General features: G+C 38.8%; 1 protein-coding gene across 1 annotated transcript in view; it reads right to left on the reverse strand.

The window, feature by feature from the left end:
- Window positions 1-21,520, reverse strand: part of LOC108245997 (raftlin-like) — a 138,978-nt gene that overhangs the window by 58,237 nt on the left and 59,221 nt on the right. The window contains exons 4-5 of the mRNA XM_025009884.2: window positions 13,652-13,760; window positions 8-256 (exon numbers count right to left, since the gene is read on the reverse strand). Coding sequence (XP_024865652.2) covers window positions 8-256; window positions 13,652-13,760 — 358 coding nt within the window. The remainder of the gene's footprint in view (window positions 1-7; window positions 257-13,651; window positions 13,761-21,520) is intronic.

Genomic DNA, 21,520 nt, shown 5'->3' on the forward strand with positions numbered 1-21,520 from the left:
TCCCCACCCCCGAGTGGTTCTGATTCTTCTCCTCAGTGTCCAGCCTGCCAGCCGGCGCTGCTGGGTCTGCGTGGTTCCTGGGGCTGGAGGGGTTGGAGGTGCTGCTGCTGCACAGGGACCCGAGCACAGAGCTGGGGCTGGAGTGCAGGGACAGGGACGGGGTCTCTGGTTCTCTGATCCGGGTGCACGGGGCTCCATAAGGCTCCTGGACGAATCCCACAAACAGCACTCCCTGGTCAGCAGCATCCTGGATCTGCTGTTGGGAGAAATAAAACAAGAATTAAATTATTATTGTCAAAAACTCTTAGTTTAATCAAAGGTTTCAAGTTTAAATTGACAGAAACTGGAATAAGTTTGAATTAAAGCAACAAAAATACATGCTTTTTTAAGAAAACAGTCTGAAATTTTTTCAGTATCACTTTACAAAAAGGACACCATTAAAAATGACGAATAAATGGTTAATAACGCAGAAATTAACCAAGCTGTAAACAGTTAATAAACCAATAATAGGCAGTTACAGTGCCTCAGATAAAAAAAGAGAATACTGACTTATTTCTTGCCAAATAGTGAGCCAACATTTACCTGCACTTCCTGTTTATCTGTATTTTTCATGATTTAATGTTAAATATCAAACATTTGCCAGTAAGTTACCTGCATGGAAGAACTATGAGCATAACTAGTGAACTATTAATGCTTTATAAAGGGTTTACAAACTCATCAGGAACATATTTATAAAGCATTTTTTAAATCATTATAAAGGCACTCTTCTTCCTTCTTTCTCTCCTCACAACCGTTGATTCGATCTGAGAATCTCAGACTTTGTGTTTCGTCCCAGAATCCGACCGCGTTTCCTGCCTCGCCGTTGCCTTCTGCCATTTTGTGTCAGCGCTGGTGCCACAGAGTGAAACATTTAACTGTCAGGGAATGTTAACGATGCCATTCTCCATTTCTGCCTCCGAGCCGAGCCGAGGCGACCCCCCCCCCGCCTCCCTTCCCTCCATCTTTGAGCCCCCATTGAGGGGACAAAATAAAAATCAAATCAAACTGCAGGTTATTCACTATGAAATTGAATTGGAAAACAGTCCCACTGTCTCCGGCCGTTATTGTTTAGCATCATTTGGATGCTGTCTGGCTGCTTCCACATCATCGTTCCCGTCCCAATAATGTCCAAATGGAATTGCTGACATAAAAAGGAGCAACTGTTGTATTTCATTTAATGGGAACGGAGGCAGGCAGAGAGATAGAAATGAATGGCTTCAGCTGACTATTGTCAGAAAGAACAATGGATTCAAATGACGGCTTGTAATGACTGAATTTAATTTTGCTTCCATTTTTATTTTCGTCATCATCGTTTCATTAAGTCCCGCTCTCGACAATTTAGAACAATTCAGAGCAGATTTATTTTTCATCTCTGCAACTCAAACCAGCAGAAGTGTCAAGAGGGCAGATCAAAACAAATAACGGGGAATGAGAAGCAGAACCAGAGTTAAACGGAAAATATGTAAATGTACATTAAAAAAACAGAAAAAAAAAACAACAGCACTTTGTTTACAAACTGTTTGATTTAACGGGAGGAATTTAATGGAAACAGATAAATAACTGGTGGAAATAAAAGCTGAAATAAGAATGAGCAGAGCGCCATAAAAATGATAAACCTGTAAAAATATTAAATGAATGAGGAAGTATACATACTGCAGAGATAAAAGAATGGATAAATGAGAAAATATAAAAACAAACGATGAAGGAAAAAGCAGTTCATAAACATTTTATTATTCATTTTCTGCTGAACCTCAGATCGTCTCATCTGCTGGTCCTTTGGTCACATTAAGAAGCCATAAAAGAATAGAATAGAATAGAATAGAATAGAATAGAATAGAATAGAATAGAAAGCCTTTATGTCACGACACGTAATAAACACAATAAAATTTGGGGCACTGCCACTAAAACAACGAAAATAAAAGTAAAAGCAGCCAAAAATCAGACAGAACATCTTTCATTCAGACATATTTAAATGGTTTAACAGGTATAAATAAAAACAGTAAAATTATATAATAAATAGTTTACAAACTTAGCTAAAAAGCTACACGTAGAAGTGCTTGTGTTTTGTGTTTCTTGTAAATTAATGTCTCCTTGAGCTCCTCGTGCTCCTTCTGATTTATTTGTTTTTTTATTTTATTTATTTATAAATATTGAATCATTTCCTCGCACCTCCTTGTGTGTTTGTCCTTTACTGACCGACACTGAAATGAATGTTTTGTGAAATGTTTTGGTTCATTTCTTATTATTTATGAACTGATGTCACATTCAATGCAACAGTTTTCCTGTTTAACGTGATCAGTTTTAAAGACTGTTCGATATAAAAGGTTTCTTACAGTGTTCTTGTGTTTTGAATCATTAGAAAGAAACATTTAAATATATAAAATCCACCAGGAAGAAACTTAAATCTGCTCCGTGCAGATGTGTTTAAGCAGATCTGTAATACTGACAACAAACTGCTAACAAACTCAGAATAACTGTGCTGACAGGATGTTTTAGCAAGTTGTTTTTTTAACATTAAGCTTTTCTTTAACATAATTAAACAGATCTTCAGATTTCACAAAGCAGCAGCTGGTTTCCTGACGACAGCTTTTTTTTGTCGTGTTCGTAATCAGCACCTCGAGGTCATCGCCTGAAATAAGTTTCAGTCGGAGGAAATTTCTTTCTTCCTTAATGAGTCTGAGACCACCGGTGCTGTTGTGTAACTTTGTCAACAGAACCATCAGCTGCTGATTTGATCCTTATTGCAGCAAAAAACAGAAGAAAGAAATGATGGTTCATGATTATTAAAGCGCACGAAGGTCAGTCCGAAAAGTTACCAGCTTAAGAATTTTCCAATTAGGCCCCTGAGATTAGACCCCACATTAATGCTTCCAGAGTTTAAGCAGAGAAGAAACGCAGCTTTAACTCCGATGTTGATCGAGCGGATATTCTCGGACATTTATTGTTGCCGTTTAGGAATGCTGCCTCCGAAGAAGTGACTGCTTAAAATTGGCAGAAACAAGAAGACTCAGAACATTGTCGACCATCCGTGTCGACAATAGAAAGGTAGCGGTTGGGCAAACGGCTAACCGAAGCTAACCTGTTAGTGGTGGAAGCTAACTGGAAGCTAATTAGAAGCTAACTGGAAGCTGATAAGCAGTGGAAACTTGAAAAGTAAATCGTAAGCAGTAGCTGGGAATCTGCATTGGAGATAACATAAATGATGTGATCATCACTGGACTTAGAGTTAAGCCCTGTTCGTATGCCAGCGCAGTGGCGGCACCTAGTACTGCTGGTGAACCATCAGTTGAAGTGCTTGACTCCACAGAGAAACAGGTGACTTGTTTCCTCCGGACCAAGGGGATAGAGGTGGACTGTGACACTGTGGAAGCATGTCACCCGCTACCGAGAAGAGGAAAAGATGATAAACCTGCCATCATCATGAGATTCACAAAGAGGAAATACAAGTTTGCTCTGTTAAAACAAGGCAGATTGCTAAAGGGATCTGATGTATTTATTAATGAGCACTTGACCAAGAAGAATGCTGACATCACCAGAAAGGCTCGGTTTCTGAGAAAACAAGGAAAGATCCAATCAACATGGACAACAAATTGTAAAGTTTTCGTCAAACTTAATGGAACTCAAGAGGAGGCAAAAGTTCTGGTTGTTCGGGACATCGCTGACCTGGATAAGTACAACTGATTGCTTTACGTTATATCAGGGAGTTCAGGTGATGCACATGACACTCACTCATCATGTCTCAGTTAAACAACATGTTGTCCTTAACATCTATGGACACAACATTAACACCTCTAAATGAAGCTGATTACCCGGAGCTGAAAACTTTTGACCACACTGAATATAAGAGTCAGGACAAAGAAAAGGATTTGGACCCAGATAACAACTTTTTCTACAATATTGGGAATAACTGTTGCTACTACTCGACTCAACAATACAATATAACAGTTAATGCAGACAATAAATTCTCCATAATACATTTCAACAGCAGAAGCTTATATGCAAATTTTAAACACATCAAGGACTGTTTAAGTCAATTTAAACAACCTTTTAGTGTTATCACTATCTCTGAAACCTGGCTTACTTCTAACAAGGGAGCTGACTTTGAATTAGATGGTTATGAATTTACTTATATTAATAGAGAAGGAAAGATTGGTGGAGGAGTAGCTGTATATGTGGACAGCAGCTTTAGATATAAACTAATTGAAAACATGACTAATGTGGTTAAAGATCATTTTGAATGTTTAACTGTTGAAATATATATGGAAAAAAATAAAAATGTCATTGTTAGCTGTATATATAGGGCTCCTGGTTCTAACATGAACATCTTCACTGAATGGTTTGAGAAAACATATACAGCTATAACTTCAAATAACTACTTTATTTGTGGGGATTTTAATATTGATCTGCTGAATGTTAACAATCACAAATTGACTGAAGAGTTTATTAATACTACATGTAGTCTAAGCCTTTTCCCTCAAATTACGAGACCCAGTAGAATCACAGCCAATAGAGCTACTTTGATAGATAACATATTTACAAATTTAATAGACAATACAATAAGTGGATTGTTAGTTCATGACATTAGTGATCATTTACCTGTTTTTGTTGTTTGTGATATCTGCCACATGAAAGTCAAGACTCAAAAAAACCGACTTGTTATAAGATTAAGGACGGATAAATCGATAAATGCATTTAAAGATGAATTATCTAAACAAAACTGGGAGTCAGTATTAAAAGAAAATGATACGGATAAAGCATATGAAGATTTTCTGAATACTTTCAAATCATTATATGAGAAAAATTGTCCGATTGTAGAGTTCATCTCTGCAAATAAATACTCTGAAAATCCATGGATTACAAAGGGATTGCAAAATGCCTGTAAGAAAAAGAATAAGTTGTATAGAGACTTCTTAAGGCATAGATCAACTGGGGCAGAAAATAAATACAAGAAATATAAGAACAAATTGACTGCTGTTCTAAGAATAGCAAAGCAAGATTATTATAGTAAACAGTTGGATAAAAATAAAAAAAATATTAAAGGTATCTGGAATATTTTAAACAGTGTTATTAGAAAAAACTCCAAACAGGTTAGCTATCCACAACACTTTATAAACAATGGAGATAAATATTTAAATAACATGGAAGAGATAGTTCATAATTTTAATAAATACTTTGTAAGTGTGGGCCCTAAATTGGCCGAGGAAATCCCGCAACCTACAGGACATGAAATACTAAATGATGTAATAGTTAGAAATCCAGATTCCATGTTTCTCATAGCAGTGGAGGAAAATGAGATCTTAGATATAGTAAATAAATGTGAAAATAAAAGGTCAACTGACTATGACGGCATCGACATGATAATAATTAAGAAGGTGATTGTGGAAATTATTAAACCATTAACATATATCTGTAACCTGTCAATTCAAACAGGAATATTTCCACAAAAAATGAAAATTGCGAAAGTCATCCCACTGCATAAGTCTGGAAATAGACATGATTTCACAAATTACAGGCCTGTTTCATTGCTTCCACAATTTTCCAAAATCATGGAAAAAATATTTGTTGTTAGATTAGAAAGATTTATTAGCAAACATCATCTATTGACTGAAAGTCAGTATGGATTTCGGCCACAAAGATCCACAGCGATGGCAGTTCTGCATTTAATAGAAGAAGTGACCAGTGCATTAGATAAAAAGAAACATGCTGTTGGGGTATTTATTGATTTAAAAAAAGCATTTGATACAATTGATCATGATATACTCCTCAGAAAACTTGAGCGTTATGGTCTAAGAGGAGTAGTATTACATTGGATGAAAAGTTATCTCAGCAATAGGCAACAATTTGTGCAGTTGGGTGCCTTCCAATCAACATGCTTGGACATTGTTTGCGGTGTTCCCCAGGGCTCAGTATTGGGGCCAAAATTGTTTATTTTGTATATAAATGATATATGTAATGTCTCCCAGACACTTAACTTTGTCCTATTCGCTGACGATACAAACATCTTTGCTACGGGTGAAGATTTACGGAAGTTGTTCCTTGAAATGAATTGTGAGTTATGTAAACTGAAAGAGTGGTTCAATATTAATAAATTGTCGTTAAATTTAGAAAAAACAAAGTTTATGCTGTTCGGTAAATGTAAAGAGAAGAGTGATTTACAAATAAAAATTGATAATATGACAGTAGAGAGAGTGACTGAAATAAGGTTTTTTGGAGTACTGATTCAAAACAGGATCTGCTGGAAACCCCACATTAAATATGTCCAATCTAAAATTGTAAGAATTATTGCAGTACTTTCTAAGGCTAGACAATATTTAAACTCCTTTGCCCTACATATTATGTACTGCTCACTTATCCTACCATATCTAAGTTACTGTGTGGAAATTTGGGGCAACACTTACAGAACGTCACTCAAACCATTATGCACATTACAGAAAAGAGCCGTTCGTTTAATTCATAAGGCTGATTTTTATTGTCATACCCACAATCTATTCATAGATTCTTATCTACTGAAACTCACTGATTTGGTAGAGTTTCAAACTGCACAGATTATGTTTAAAGTCAGGAAAAAAAATTTGCCAGAAAATATTCAAAAATTATTTTCTGATAGAGTGGGGGGATATGACTATAGAGAAAACCTAAACTTTAGAACTTTGAAGGCTCGAACATCAATGAAATTAATGTGCATTTCTGGTGTTGGTGTGAAGATCTGGAATAAACTCTCTAAAGAGCTGAAGCAAAGTCCAAGCATGAGATATTTCAAGAAAGGTCTCAAAATAGCTATCATTCAAAGGTATAAGGAAGAACAACTGGGATAATTCTGGCTGAGAAGTAAAACTCTATGTATGATTTCACTAAGTGTATGCAGGTCGGTACAGATGTATATATGGGTGTATGTATGTAAATGTGTATTGGTGTATGTATATGTGAATATGTATATATCTAGGTGTACAAATGTGTCTGTGTGTATATGTAGTACTTTCATTTGGCTGAGGAAATATTACTATAATAATATTTTATTTTGTCAGCAAGGACATTGGAAATTTTGAATAATATGACAAATTCCAGCTGGAAAAGGGGTATGATTATACAAGTTATACTTCTTCATACTCCTTTTCAGACTCATAATCACCGATGTGAAGTGTCTTCAAGAAAGTTACAATGTACTATGTGTTTATATTACACTATCGGTGAAAGGTTTGTCTGAAATAAATTATTGTCATCATCATCATAAATTAGGTCTTTATGATGGAACCGCTGCAAAGAAGTGACAATAAGAGAGACCACAGAGATGTCAGGAATATATGAGGAAAGCTGAACGTTGAGATATTGATTCGTACCTCGACACACTGCTAACAGTAACACAATGAGAAAAAACAATACGACACAATTCACGCCTCCATCACGACACAGTGTGATAACCCCCCTCTGCTGAAGGAGCGATAATGTTGTTACTCCTGTCTGTGTGTGTGCGTGTGTGTGTGTGGAGAGGGACTAAAATGGCTCGGTCAAATTTAAATCTGTGGTAGTAGCTGAGACTAAATCCCGCTTTATACGAATGGATCATGTGACAGTTGTGTTTAAAACTATGGGAATAACTACTGAAATCAGCTCTGATTCATGTCAAATTTTAATGAAACTTTCAGAAAGTATTAATTTGTGTCACGATTGGAGTTATTTTTCTGTATTTGATTTTAATCCTTGAGTTTCATTTCTTTGTTTTCTTGAATTGCGTCACTCGAGGTGGCTGCATGTTGGAGCAGCTCTGTTACATTCACTCTGAAAACTTTAATTCTTCCTTTTTCTACTTGTATTTCCTCTGGTATCGGATGCTGTGCAGCTGCAAGGATTTTTTACTGAAACCTTTTACTTTTGGACATCTTGTTATGATGCGTAACCAATCAGGAGCAGCTGATTAACATCTTTTACTCTTCAGTGTTGAACGTGAAGAACCCTGAAGTCCATTCATGGCCAGAACCAAGCAGACCGGAGGTAAAGCTCACAGGAAGCAGCTCGCCATCAGCCGAGTGAAGAAACATCTCTACAGGATCGGGACCGTGACTCTCAGGGAGATCCACCACTACCAGAAATCCACCGAGCTGCTCATCCAGAAGCTGCCCTTTCAGCACCTGGTCCAGGAGATCACCCAGGACTTCAAGACCGACCTGAGCTTCCAGAGCTCAGCCATCATGGCTCCACAGGAGGTCAGCGAGGCTCACCTGGTGAGGCTCTGAGGACACCAGGACCGAGGACACATCGGGACAGACCGCTACAAGAGACCCTTCCTGCCCACAGCCATCAGCATCTATAACAACTCTTTAACGAAATCAGAATTATGAGCTACAACAATATTTTATTTCCCTTTGGGAATAATAAAGTATTTTTGAATTTGAATTGAATTTGAATAATTTGTTCTGGTTTCATGTTGTCACTCTTGTGTTTCGAGATTTTATCTCGTTTCTCATGTGTTCATCTGGCCTCAGCCCATCCACACCTGTCCTTAGTTACTAATCAGTCACCTGCGTCCACTTCCTCATCATCCTCTGCCTTTATAATCTGTTCTTCGGCTTCCATTCCTCGCTGGTTCATGGTGTTTGTTTTGTCTCTGCTGTTAATCCCTGACTTGTTTTGGTCATGGCATAATCAAGCCCTGCTTCTCGTGTTTCTTTAGTGAGTTTTGATTTTGTTTGCTGCCTCGTTTCCTTTTTTGTTAATAAATCACTTTTAGGTTTTAGTCTGCATTCTGGGTTTACTTTTAGAGTCAACCCAATTCAAGACTCTGCCCAATAAATTTTAAGAATTAAGTTTGCTGACAGTTCTGGTTTGAGACGAGTCAGCATAAAGACGCTGTAAAGGTGTTAGAAAATCAAATAATGTGTATTTATATGTTTTATTTAAGCCAGCGTGTAACTAAAATGACCACAGGGAAGCTAAAAGGTTAAAGCAGGCAGTAATGGGTGTGCTGAAATTTAGTTCAGCTCCAGAGTTGTGTCCCGTGTAGGATTTACATTTGGGATAAAAGAGTAAATGAAGGATAATACTCAGAATTAACGTTTTTCTGGACATCTTATTTTAAACGAACTGGGAAGTTGCCCTGGCTCAAAGGGAGCCATCCTCAGGTCAAGAAAATGAGGTTTCGAGGTTGAAATCGCATCATTTCTCTTCATTAACCGAAATGAAGCAGAGCACAAATTTGATGAAAAATATTCCAGGGAGTAGCTTACTTCGCACTGCCGCCAGAATATCAACAGCCTGTGGTGAAAAACCCATTTCAATTTTGACTTGAGACCACATTTCCTATTTCCCCTGTAAGTTATTAAAGTGGCACCGGGAGGAGGTGTCTGAAGGTCAAGATGAAAACCCCGGAGAGAGGAAGAGATGACAGACAAAGAAGCTGAAATGATAATGACACAGAATGACGGGAGGAAGATGAGAGGAAAAAAAAAAAAAAATCGAGAATGAAGAAAACAGACTTTTTTTCTTTACTCCTCAACCACTCATCCATGTCCACTCCCTTTTTTAATAGATTTCTAGCAAGGCTTCCTGTTCCTCCAGCAGCTCAGAAGATTAAACTGATAAGCAGCAGTAATGAGGTCCTACAGGACTGTGGTTGCATGACTAATCGAAGGGCAAAATGTATATAAAGGTTCCTGAGCGAGGCTTTGAAAAGGCCCGAGTCATGGTCTGTAATATCCAGATCAGGCAGCAGCTTTGAATCATGATGACGCGACGCTACCAGCTCCTAAAACGGGCGTCTTCGTCGCGTTTATCATCCGAGGAGCATTTCTGGAGCGGCGCAATCATAAAAGCAACAAACCCTAAAGAGCTGATTCATTAATAAATGAGCGGCTGGGATTTCAGATCTCTGGCTCCTGTTTCCTGCAGAATGAAAAGCACAGACACGCCGTCCTGTTTGCAAAAAACAGGATTAAACACTGGCTCAGATAGCTAGGATAAGTGCAACTGAACAAAAGACAGTATTTCAAGGCTTTAAGAATAAAAACGAAGCTGCGTCTCATCATGTACAACATGTTTACATGTCGTATTAACATGTACTTTGGAAGATCTGATCTCAAAACGACAGTTCCTGTTAAAACCTTTCTCCATTTTTATTACATCTCACTTCCCTGCTCTCTATATATATGATGCTACATCAAACAAATTGAGCTGTGTTGGAATAATAAAGTAGAAGGAGCATGAAATGATAGATTTATAATGTTGCAGAGGTCGGAGGGACTCAGCTGACTAAAGATAAACAAAATGAGAGGTTTGAAATCTCTGCAGTACCTTTTTTATTATTATTTTAAATGTATATTTTTTTACTGAATGCAGTGGCTGGTTTAGATCACCCAGACTTGTTTAGCTGTGGTCTTTAATGTCTGTTTAACTGTTTTAATAAATATAATCACGTGGTGCATTTCTGTTATCACTGTCTGATTTTGTAGGTGAATGAATAAAACTTTTCATTTTTAAGATAACCATTTTTTTTAACTAAACCTGGCCAAGTAAATCTAACTAAAAATGACTATCAGGAATGTATTTATGCAAAACTGAAGTGGAACAGAGCGACACAGCTACAAGTTCTGGAGCCTTTTGATCAAATCAGGGGGAAAATGTGAAATGGAAAGTGTGAAATGTGGGGTATTTTATTTTTCTTTCCATCTTATAGGTTGAAGTCAGTGTTAGTAGTCCTGTTCTGTTTGGATCAGTTGAAGATCAGACTAAGCTCAGGTAATCTTTGAGGAAAGTCTCCTTATTACCATCTGCCACCATAAAAAGGAGGTGATAATCTAAACCAGGGGTGTCCAGTCCTGGTCCTCAGGGCCACCATCCTGCAGGTTTTACTTGTTTCTCTGCTCCAGCACACCTGATTTGAATTAAAGGGTGATTAACAGGCTTCTGCAGAACATGAAGAGGTGATTTAACCATGAATCAGGTGTGTTGGAGCAGAGAAACAAGGAAAACCTGCAGGATGGTGGCCCTGAGGACCAGGACTGGACACCCCTGATCTAAACGTTTGTGTGTCTGCCAGCAAAATGTCTCATGAAACGCTGAACAGATGATTAAATCTAGGAGACAGCCAAATTCAAGATGGCTACCACAGCTAGTCAACATCAGGAAAAACAAAAATGGATTTAACTTACTCGATTTACAGATATGGAGCTAAAATTTGGTGTGGTAGTAGCTGAGAGTCACTCACAGCACATTCTCTGACAACTAACAAATTGCAGGAGATGTTTGTTGAAACAGTGGTGTCCAATCCTGGTCCTGGAGGGCCACTAACAGGCTTCTGCAGAACTTTCAGACCTGCTGAAGAGCAGAGAAACATCTAAAACCTGCAGGATAGTGGCCCTCCAGGACAAATAGGCTTTTACTTTATAAAAGTCATTCATGTTTACTGAATCTGGATACATTTCCTGGTTTATATCTGATAAATTCACATGAACAACTCTAAGCTGAACTCATTTTTTAACATTATTTGTCTGAATTTGCCTCATTTTAATGATGCATAAACTGCTACAGGTTAGACACGAACCTGGAGATGAAATCTGTGATTTGTTTTTTTTATCTTTGAAGTTATTTCAGCGCAAAATGATGGAAAACGTCATCGAAGCAGGTTGGCAACAAAATCAAAGCTGTAAGTTAGTTCCCTTTAATTTATTACTGACATCTCCTAAAGTAGCCACACTTTGTCTTCACCCCCGTGTTGTGTTATGTTTTAGGTGGCAATTACATCAAATAATTATTTTACTGTCACTCCTCGGAAACGGTGTATTTAGTTTGGTGACAGCTGCTGTTTAAAGGGTCCATGTTGATGACAGCTGGGTAACCATTTGGTGGATTCGCTGAACTCCAATTTAAACGTATAAATGTCTTCTCCGAGCCCTCACGCATGCTGATAAAAACAATTTCCCATTTTGTATCAGTTTACAAGGATCCCCCCCCCTTCTTCTGAAAGTCTTGGAGAAAAGCCACCCCTCTTCATCACCATCATGTTTCCCTCGCCGCTCCTTGTGTTCAAAGGGAATGTACGCACAGAAGAAATGGCGCTCGTCTTTTCCGCGTAAAACTTCACGTATTAATAAAGAACAGACCAAACTGTGGAAACGTGCTCAGCCCAAACTTCATGGCAAACATTTCACAGATTTTGGTCCGTTGGAGACACTCAGAGGGCATGCTGGGAAACTGTTAATGGCGTGAAAACAATTACTGGACACACCTGAGGCTCTACTACAAACACTTCCTGCTTAATCAGGTGTGCTGAGCTGAGTTTGTTCCTGATGACGTCCAGACAGAAAACTCAAACTCTAACAACAGCCCACCTAAACTTCTGATCGTTAAACATTAAATACAAGGCCATGGGAAGTAGGGGCGCCAAGGGAATCCAAAGGACATGCATGTCTAAATGCATACTCAAAGGGTTTATTTGAGTAAATGAATAAAAAATAGATTTTATTAAAGCTACACATGCTTAAATTCCAATAACACTTTATTACGAAGTTATGAAATCTGGTATATAAATCAGTCGTGGTTTTCCACATCTGTGAGCAAAACTTTACAGCCCACCAATAAATGAGCAGAATAGCATTAGGTCACGACTGCAGTTTCATAAATAGCTCTTGTTTGTTCAAAATATACACCATATTTTTAATATCCCTATTCAAATAAGACAAGAGGCACTGCTAGCGTGCATTTTACTGCATATATTTGTTATTTTAGCTGCTTAGGGTCATACACATTCACACACACACACACACACACACACAGCTGAAGCTTGTTTTGATAAATTATTGCACCATCATCTAAAGTCTGTCACTGTCGAGCATTTAGGTGTTGAATTAATGATTAAATGGTGGCATTTTAATTGCCTCATTTAACCACAAACGGTTTTTATTTAAGCATATATTTATATTTAATCATCCAGTCTATTAAATATAAAGGCTGAGCATTATAAAAGTTTAGTTTATTCTAAGAAATAGCTGGAAAATAAGTTGGTGAACTTCAAAACTCTCTTAAGCCATAATCCTGTTGCACAACACGGAGAAGCTGCAGTTAGATGCAATAAGCTTAAAAAGGAAGGAGTGTGCAACAAAACTCCATCAGAACTATTTATATTAACATTTACAATAACAGCTTATGTAATCTATTTGACCTTTTTATTTGTTACTTCTGCTCTGACCACAGCAGCGTCACACACTTTCAGTCCTCTTGCGCTCAGCACTAATGCCAGATGTGTGACAAACTCAGTGTTTTAACGGCTCACTGCCTCATTTAGGTTTGTCTCTAACTCAAAGCCCTCTTTTTTTCTTGCATCTGACATGATTTTTGATTGGAGACTCACACATGTGGGGCGTATTTGCCTTTATTTGCATATTTAAACACAGGCTTGTCTCGTGTGCGCTCGATTTCACGTCGATCCGGATGTACGAAGGAAATGTGCCATCGATTCACGCTCGCGCAGTTTCATGCATCTGGATTTGTTCTGCACGTTTCTCGGTTTAAGCGTACTTGCACCGTGTTTCAGCAGGAAATCCACACAAGTCTTTGTGCACGAGTCCCCAGCTGAGCACAGACCAGCAAAGCCCTGAGCTTGGCGTTTGCAAAGCTGGCCTACCTTTTTGACGTAGCCCTGAATGAGCTCGGGGGTGGGCACCTGCTCGGCGGACAGGCACTCTTCCAGCTGTAGCTTGTAGGGCGGGCAGACCGGCTGACTTCTTTCCACCCTGAAAGCACCACAGAGGGGGGAGAAGAGAGGACAATGAGTTTCAGCCTCTCAGATCAACCAGGCTGCTGGAGGGAAAAAGGTTCATTTGCACTCGTCCAAATGCACATTCAGAGCCTAGAATTATTAAATTGTAGTCACAATACTTCTACAAACAGGGTGCTGTTGACAGAGCGAGGCATTAAACATACAAAGCAGTCCCCCTGTATCAACAAATTACATGGCATCAAGAAGCTTTGTTAATGTTATTGTTGCCCTGTGGGAGGTGAGGGAGAAAACACACCAACACTTAAGTGAAACAAAGATCCACTGGATGAAAGAAAACACACACAGAAAGAAAATAAGTCCATGCAAATCCACTCTGTGCTCCCAGCCTTCTCCATCGAGGCCATAACAGTATTTCTCTTTTTCTTTTTTTGGAGGTGGGGGGGGGGATCTATTTATATAATTCTGTTTTTTCCTTCTCTGTTCTGAGGAGGAAATCCCAGAGCCAGCCCAGAGGAGCCTAATGCCTGAGCTTCCATCTCCCTGCTCCTTATCCTGTTGACAAGGCAAAGAACCCCCCCAACACACACACACACCCTTTTCCTCAGTGTGCAGCAGAGTGTGTGTGTGTGTGTGTGCAGTGTGTCGCCTGCGTGGCCTCTGGCTGTATGCGGACACCTGATGTGAGCGGGGAGGTTAGCTGGCGAGTCCGTTAAAGGTCGCAAAGGACCCCCCCCAGAGAACATGTCCCTTCTTTTTAGTTTGAGTTCATGTATTTGTCTACCACACCCCAACATGATGCAGTTTTGGTACAATAACTACAAACAAAATGAGGAATAAGTGTGTAAAAATGACAGCAATGAAGCCATTTCTGTGTTTGCTAAGATTGATTAGCTGTGGCAACCATTTTAAATCAGGTTGACACTAAAAGTTAATCAGTTGTAGATGTACATCTCATGATAAATATTTGAGAGTTTCATTAAAATCCATCCAGTGGTTCAAGAGATATTTTACTAACAAATGAACACACGCACAATTTTAGTCAATGGTGAGTATATTTATAGTGTTCGTAATAATATTTTAAAATATTCCTTGAAAGTTAATGCATTCAAAATCAAATAACAGAGAAAACAATAATCTTGTTTCTTTTAATTCTCACATGAAATATAAAAATACTCTGTAAAAACACCCTGATTATAATCAGACACCAAAGCAGCAGAGGCTGAAATATTAGAACTTTTAGCCAGAAGTCCCACTTTTCCTGCTGAGCTGGTTCAGCCTCTTACTGAAAATTGCCCTTTCAAGAGCCCCTTTAAAGTCTAAACTGCTAGACTTGGAGGGCAAAAAGGCACTTTTCTATTCAAAGAAAGCTGCAGAGCACAATACATGGTTTTTTTTTTCAGTCCTGGTTTGAAGCATTTGCTTGATGAGCTCCCGCTTCTTTCTTTGTCAAAAAGCCCAAAAGTGACTTTATGTGTAATTTTAGATATATTGTCACCCGGATCTGGATCCATTATTCGCCTCCAGCAGGAAAATATCAGGATATTTAGCTCCATATTTAGCTTATCTTTACTTTTAGCTTTAATGTAAACGAACAAATGATGGAGCAGGCTCACTACAGACAACTCAGAAAAGCAGAAACTGGACTGGACTCGGGTTCGGGTCCAGCAGACTCCATGAAACATTTATTATGATGGCCTGAAAATTGGCTCTGGTTTTCTCAGCGTTGCAACATTAAAACGAGCGACAGAAGACTGATAGCTCTGCCAGAGAAAGGTTTGTGTGTCACAAGATAAATCAGAACCAGCTGGTTCTGCTTCAGGCTTGTTTTCAAAGCCATGAGTGGAGAGACAAGATTTAGGGGTAAAATGGAAACTTTTTTTTTTTTTTTAAATTGTGTGAATGCTGATTCAACATTTTGGGCGGTTTTAGTCGTTCATATACAGGATCAATCATTCAGGAGATGGTATTTTGACTTTTAGTGTTTGCAGCTTTTATACTTTTCAAATATTTTAAACTTTTAGAATATGTTTAAATACATTGAGATGAAATCTGTTCAAATCTGCTTCAGCATGCTCGCATTTTGCTAGTTTTGGCTTTTAGCTTCTGCTCTGATCTATTTACTTTTTACTTTGTGCTTTGCTTCTTTTCTAGCTTTTTTCTAATGTTCTGCTTATTTTAGTTTTAATAATTCAGCTTCATCTTCTTCAGCGGCCATTCAGCTCTCAGCATTCATTTCTCTACATTCCAACTTTATTCTGCATGTTTCTTTCCATCCTTAGAGTTCAAGCATTGAAATTAAAAATACCTTTTTTTATTAAAAAATAATTAGTTTTTCTAGAGAAAAGAAACTTTCGGTTAATCGCCTACAATTCTGCCTATCTAGGAATGTTTTAATTGGATTTCTATTAATGCAGTTAAACAGTTTTTTTTTTAAATAAAGAAGAAGCTGTGCAAAATAACAGTTTTTTTAAAGGTGAGTAACTGGTCGACTCTCTGAAAGGAAGGAAATCTCTGCTGGCTGAACATCAGAGAGCAGAAGACAAAAGAAAAGAGCAGTGTTTCAAATGGAGCGTTTGCTCCTGCAGGGAGCCTTCGGGTTAAAAATAGCAGCTGCATCACCTGCAGTCCATCTTCTCCGTGTGAAACGTGGACTTCTCATGCAGCATGCAGCACCGGCTGTCAACATCCGAGCCCTCGTGTGACTAGAAGGGTGTCAAATGCCTGTTTGCCTGCCCACCTACCTGCAGCTCCCTCCTGGGCGACTACACCTGCTCCTATCCCCCCCCCTTACAGCCACAAATGGGTCAGATGCTTTGTTTCAGCGTAAAACACCTTGTGTTGGACTAATCGCTCCCACTGGAGCCGAGCGTTCACGTGGAAAGTAATTGTCTGTTACCTGCTAATGGTTTGTTTTGGGGTTTGTTTTAGCAATGAGGTGGAAACATCATCTGGTTTTAATTTACTACCTGTTCTCTGAAGTATGACAAGTCATTCTGCTGATGGATTATTGTTTTGGTACTGGACATCAGTCAAAAATGTTAAATCGGTATTTATTATTTTTTGGGTTAAATTCTCTAATTACAAGCCTGTTTGTTACAGATTGATTTAATTTATATAATAAATCAAAGGCCGTGTCGTCCGTCGCCTTTAATGCCAGAGTTTTAGGCTAAGCTCTTATGTTGAAAAATGACAAACCTGGAAAATAACTTTATGCACGATCTCATGTGATGTATGGAAGACTCTCAGCTACTACCACGTTAAATTTTAGCTCAAAGCTCGTTAAACTGACCGAGCTACAGTTATTTTTAGGTTAGCTTCTGTTGCAGCCATCTTCAGTTACATTTCACGCCATTTTGGTCAAAAGTGTCTGTGGTGGCCATCTTAAATTGGGTTGACTCCAACAGCTTCAACAGTTGTAGACGTTCACCCAAGAATTACTTTCTAAGAGATTCATCAAAATCCATCAAGCAGTTTATGGGATATTTTGCTAACAGACAAACAAACACAAACATGGGTTAAATCTTTACTGCCTCTTGCCTTTGGCAGCAGCACTTCTACAAGTTCATCCTTAGAGTACCATCTTATTTTACTTTTATAAACCTGCATCAGTGTCTCCAACTGTTAGTTACATAGGATTCATATAAAACTACATTACCCACAAAGCATTGGTGGAAAACAGGAAGTTATGACCTGTGAAGAGAGATGATGGGTTAAAAGTTAAGGCAGAAGGAGCAAATCAGAGGAGGATTGATACTGTGAGTAAACAGAAAATCTGTTGGTTTAGAGTGCACGTGTCAAACTCAAGGCCCGCGGGCCAGATCCGGCCCTCTGTAACATTTCATCCGGCCCTCTAGTCTGGGGCAGATTGAGTCTTTAATTCTTATTTTGCTTTAAAAAAAACTGAGCCTAATTAGTGAAGTTTTCTCTGACAGTGACTTAGAAGCCAACAATATATAGTTTTAATTTATGTATAATCAGGTTTTGTTGATGGCTTTTTTAAAAAAAATCTGTTTTAAAGTTAAAAAAAAATTATTTAAAAGCTGAGTGAGGCGTAAGAAATGACTGTTAATGATGTGCTTTTTGAAGTTTGATCTATTTGTCTGTGTTCATTAAAGTCTGTTTGTTCTGAATTCTGTATAATCTATAACTGGGAAAAGGTCATTGATATTTATATATGAGTAATTTGACATAATACATCTAAAACCAAGGTTAATTTATGTAATTTTTAATAAATATTGATCATGATTGGCCCTTGGCTAGGACCAAATTTTTAATTTTGGCCCCCTTGTGTCACTGGGTTTGACACCCCTGGTTTAGAGCAAAACAAGATGTGACGGCAGGTTCCATTTGATTTTGTTCGTTGTAGACAAAATGTTTTGTTGTGAAAAGGTGAAAGTTTGGCTCGGCGGTCTGTGGTCGTTCATTTATCTCTCTCTCAAGCAAAGATGGCCAACAACAAATATCACACTGTGTCAAAAGCTTTATGGAAAAATGTCCGCTCCTCTTCCTTCTCCTCCTCTTTAGAGTCTGTCAGTGTCTAGCCTCCATATCTCTGCTGGATCTTTGTGAAGTCCAAGTTTCTCCTGCAGCAAAAAGTCTTACAGTCCGTCACGTATTAAACCTGACTTCCTGCAGTGTGACACGAGTTACTGTTCAGGTTTTATAAAATTAATCTGTACAGTGTGAGATGTAAGAGTCCTTTATGAGTTTTAAAATCGCACCATGTGAACCTCAAAAAGCGACTATTTTTGGCCCAGTTAAGTGGTTTGAACGGCAATAATTAAATCATCATAGTGATATGTAGTCAGCACACTTGATTTATTTGTATGAGTGCGTCAAAATTAAATCAAGACCAGAGAGCTTGAAGTTTAAGTGAGCTGTTAATTCTAATTTACGGCTGAATTATGGAGCCGGCTGAGGGTTAAATTCCTACGTTTTACAGTAAACTGCATCTGTCTTCCACAGACTTAAACTCTGATCTTATATAAATACTCAAACATTGTGCGCTCAGATTATAAAACATGGTATAAACCTAGCATGTAGCTTTTATAAACGGAGGGACCCAAATGTGTTTTGTTTTGTTACAACTGGATTATTCTTGATAAACTAAAAGATTGACTGATTCAGAGAATTTTAAATAATAAAACAGCAGCAGTTAGAGATGACAGAGCTATAATAGTTTGTTCCTGTTGCTAATGCAGTACGTCACAGCTGGGGGGGTAACACCATATTTGTTTTCAAGTTTTAAGCACTGGAGGTGGGTGATAATAAAGACAAACAGAAAGATAATCGTCTTTTAGAGGGTCGTAGAAATAAGAACCATGTTGGTCGTTGTGTTCTTGTATTATTAATCACCTCCCATGCTAAGGATCTCTTTCAGAGTGCACATATACTCTGACCAACATTCTTTGTGTTCCTCTGATCTGCAAAAACAAACAACGAAACTATTGATTCTGAGAGGAAAAAAAGCAACCACCGAATCGACTGCATCTCTACTTTATTTATTCACTTGAAAAAGACACCATGAGGGAGAGAAGATGGATCTAAGAGAGTAAAAAGAAAGGAAATGGAGGGAGGATGAGTGCGATAATAAAAAAAGACAGAAACTGAGTGAAAAGGGCAGAGGACTCTTCCCGGCCAAATGCAGAGCCCAAGACTTTATCTCCAGTATCTGTCACTGCACAGACAGCCGCTCACATCAGCACCAGCCCAGGGGAATCCACATCCCCACCAAGAGATGGAGAAGAAAAATATGCAGCTTCAACCTGTTCCTTTTGGCCAGCAGACCCCAGAAATTACAAGGCAATGAACAGGAAGGTGAGAGAAGCTGAAAGATGTCTGCACGAAGAGCAAACTGAAAGCAGAGGAGCCGACTTCCAGTTGTTTAAGATGCACAGTATGTGTGATGACACAATCAGGGAAAGAAAAGACCCTGCAGAGGAATCCTGGTGTGAAAGGCTCAGTCAACAAGGCACTTCACGTGAAGGATGCGATGTTACAGGAGTTAATGCACAGCAGGAACGGTGTACATTCACAGCTCGGTGTCAGCTGAGATACTAAAGCACAAACACCACCGGCTTAGCGGGTTAGAACTTCGGAAACCTTCGAAGGCAATTTGTCAGCATTGCTGAACGACCCTCGTTAAAACCCGCTGTCAAAAGAAAAAAAAACTTACAATCCAGATAGAATAGATTGGACTGAATGAAAATTTAAAATGTCAACTGTCAAATTTCCCAATGTTCAATTTGGTTACGATGGACTGGGTTACAGTTCAGCAGGCAATGTCTAATGGGATATATTCATCATTACGGGTAATTGCAAAGAGCTCCGTGTACTCGGGCAGAAAGAAAAGTGCGAGATGAAAGAAGGAGAGTGTTTGAGCGGGGGGGAGACGAAGGAGGAGGAAAATAAAAAAAGTACAACCTAAAAAACCATTAGAGTGGATTCGCTTGGTTGGAATTATTCATGAAACTGGGAAAATGTGACATTAGAATAGGTGTTCTGTATTATTAAAGTGCCACAAAGGCAGAGTGCTAAATATGAGTTCAGATGCTCCCTGACTGTGTCGTCATAGCAATGGATGAGCGGCGGCTGAGAGCACTGACATGAGTTTTGTTCCGTACGCGAAAGGCCAAGGAAAATTCATATTTTTATTAATTCACTGAGCAGAAAGCCTTAACTTTTTCCTCTCTGCTGCACGAAAGAAAAGCTTTTGTTGGATACAGAAAGTGCAATTAAATAATCTTCAAGCAATTTCCTGAGATGAGCAACATAAAGGTAATGATTGAAGGCATGTCGGTGAATGTCTACTCTGAAAACGACCGACCGTAACAGGAAAGCTCTAATCTGATGGAGGTTTTAGAAAAGAATGGTCTAAAAGATATATAAACTGAGGTAAGCGAACAGTCCAGTGACCACTTTTTGTCTGTGTGTGTGTGTGTGTGTGGACAAATTGTAATAAAACCTCCAGGAAGCAATCACTGGATGTTATTCTACAACTGATTAACATTTGGAGCCAATCCAATTCAAGATGGCTGCCCCAGCTCCCAATAGAGCTGAATTCTGATGTGGTAGTAGCTGAGAGTCATTCTCTGAGCACCATCATGTGAAACGAGATGCTGCATGACGTCATTTATAAGTTTTGACTCCACCTCTTCTCGGTGGAGGAGTTTCGTTTAAAAAGGCAGCGGGTGATATGCATTCCTTCAAGGGATGCCAGGCTTCTAATTTATATGAAGAGTTTTTATGTTAGAAGTTATTTCTGGGCACCCAGAGTTGGAAACATTATTTTCTGCATGGACAGTGGTGAGTGGCAGTTTAATAACACGGATGAGGATACAGCTCAGTCATCAGATTGGAATCGCTGCTATGAAAGATAAGTTCAAATGTGTAATTTTTTTTTTTTTTTGATAGAAAAGAAAAACGTGCCTGTTTTTATGAAACTAATCACGACTCTTACAACTCTTTTCTGGGACAAATTAAAGAAACTGTTTCTTTCTCTCGGATGCAGCGCCTACATTCGATGTGATTTGGTCAGGCGGTGTTTGTTGGAGGCAGGGCCGTAGCTCCCACTGAGGACACCGAGGTCCGGACCTCAGTGTTTCTCTGCTGTGTTTATTATAAAAACATGAATCCAAACAAGGCTTTTGAACGGCGTGGTTCTCTGCGTAGCTCCACCAGTTTCCTGTAGGAGGCGCTGCAACTGTGTGCAGCTGCAGCCAAACTCAATGTCTACGAAGAAGAGCGCAGCTTTGCTACCTTACTGCTGAAATA

The sequence above is a fragment of the Kryptolebias marmoratus genome, linkage group LG16 (genome assembly GCF_001649575.2).
Source record: "Kryptolebias marmoratus isolate JLee-2015 linkage group LG16, ASM164957v2, whole genome shotgun sequence".
NCBI classification, from domain to species: Eukaryota; Metazoa; Chordata; class Actinopteri; order Cyprinodontiformes; family Rivulidae; genus Kryptolebias; species Kryptolebias marmoratus.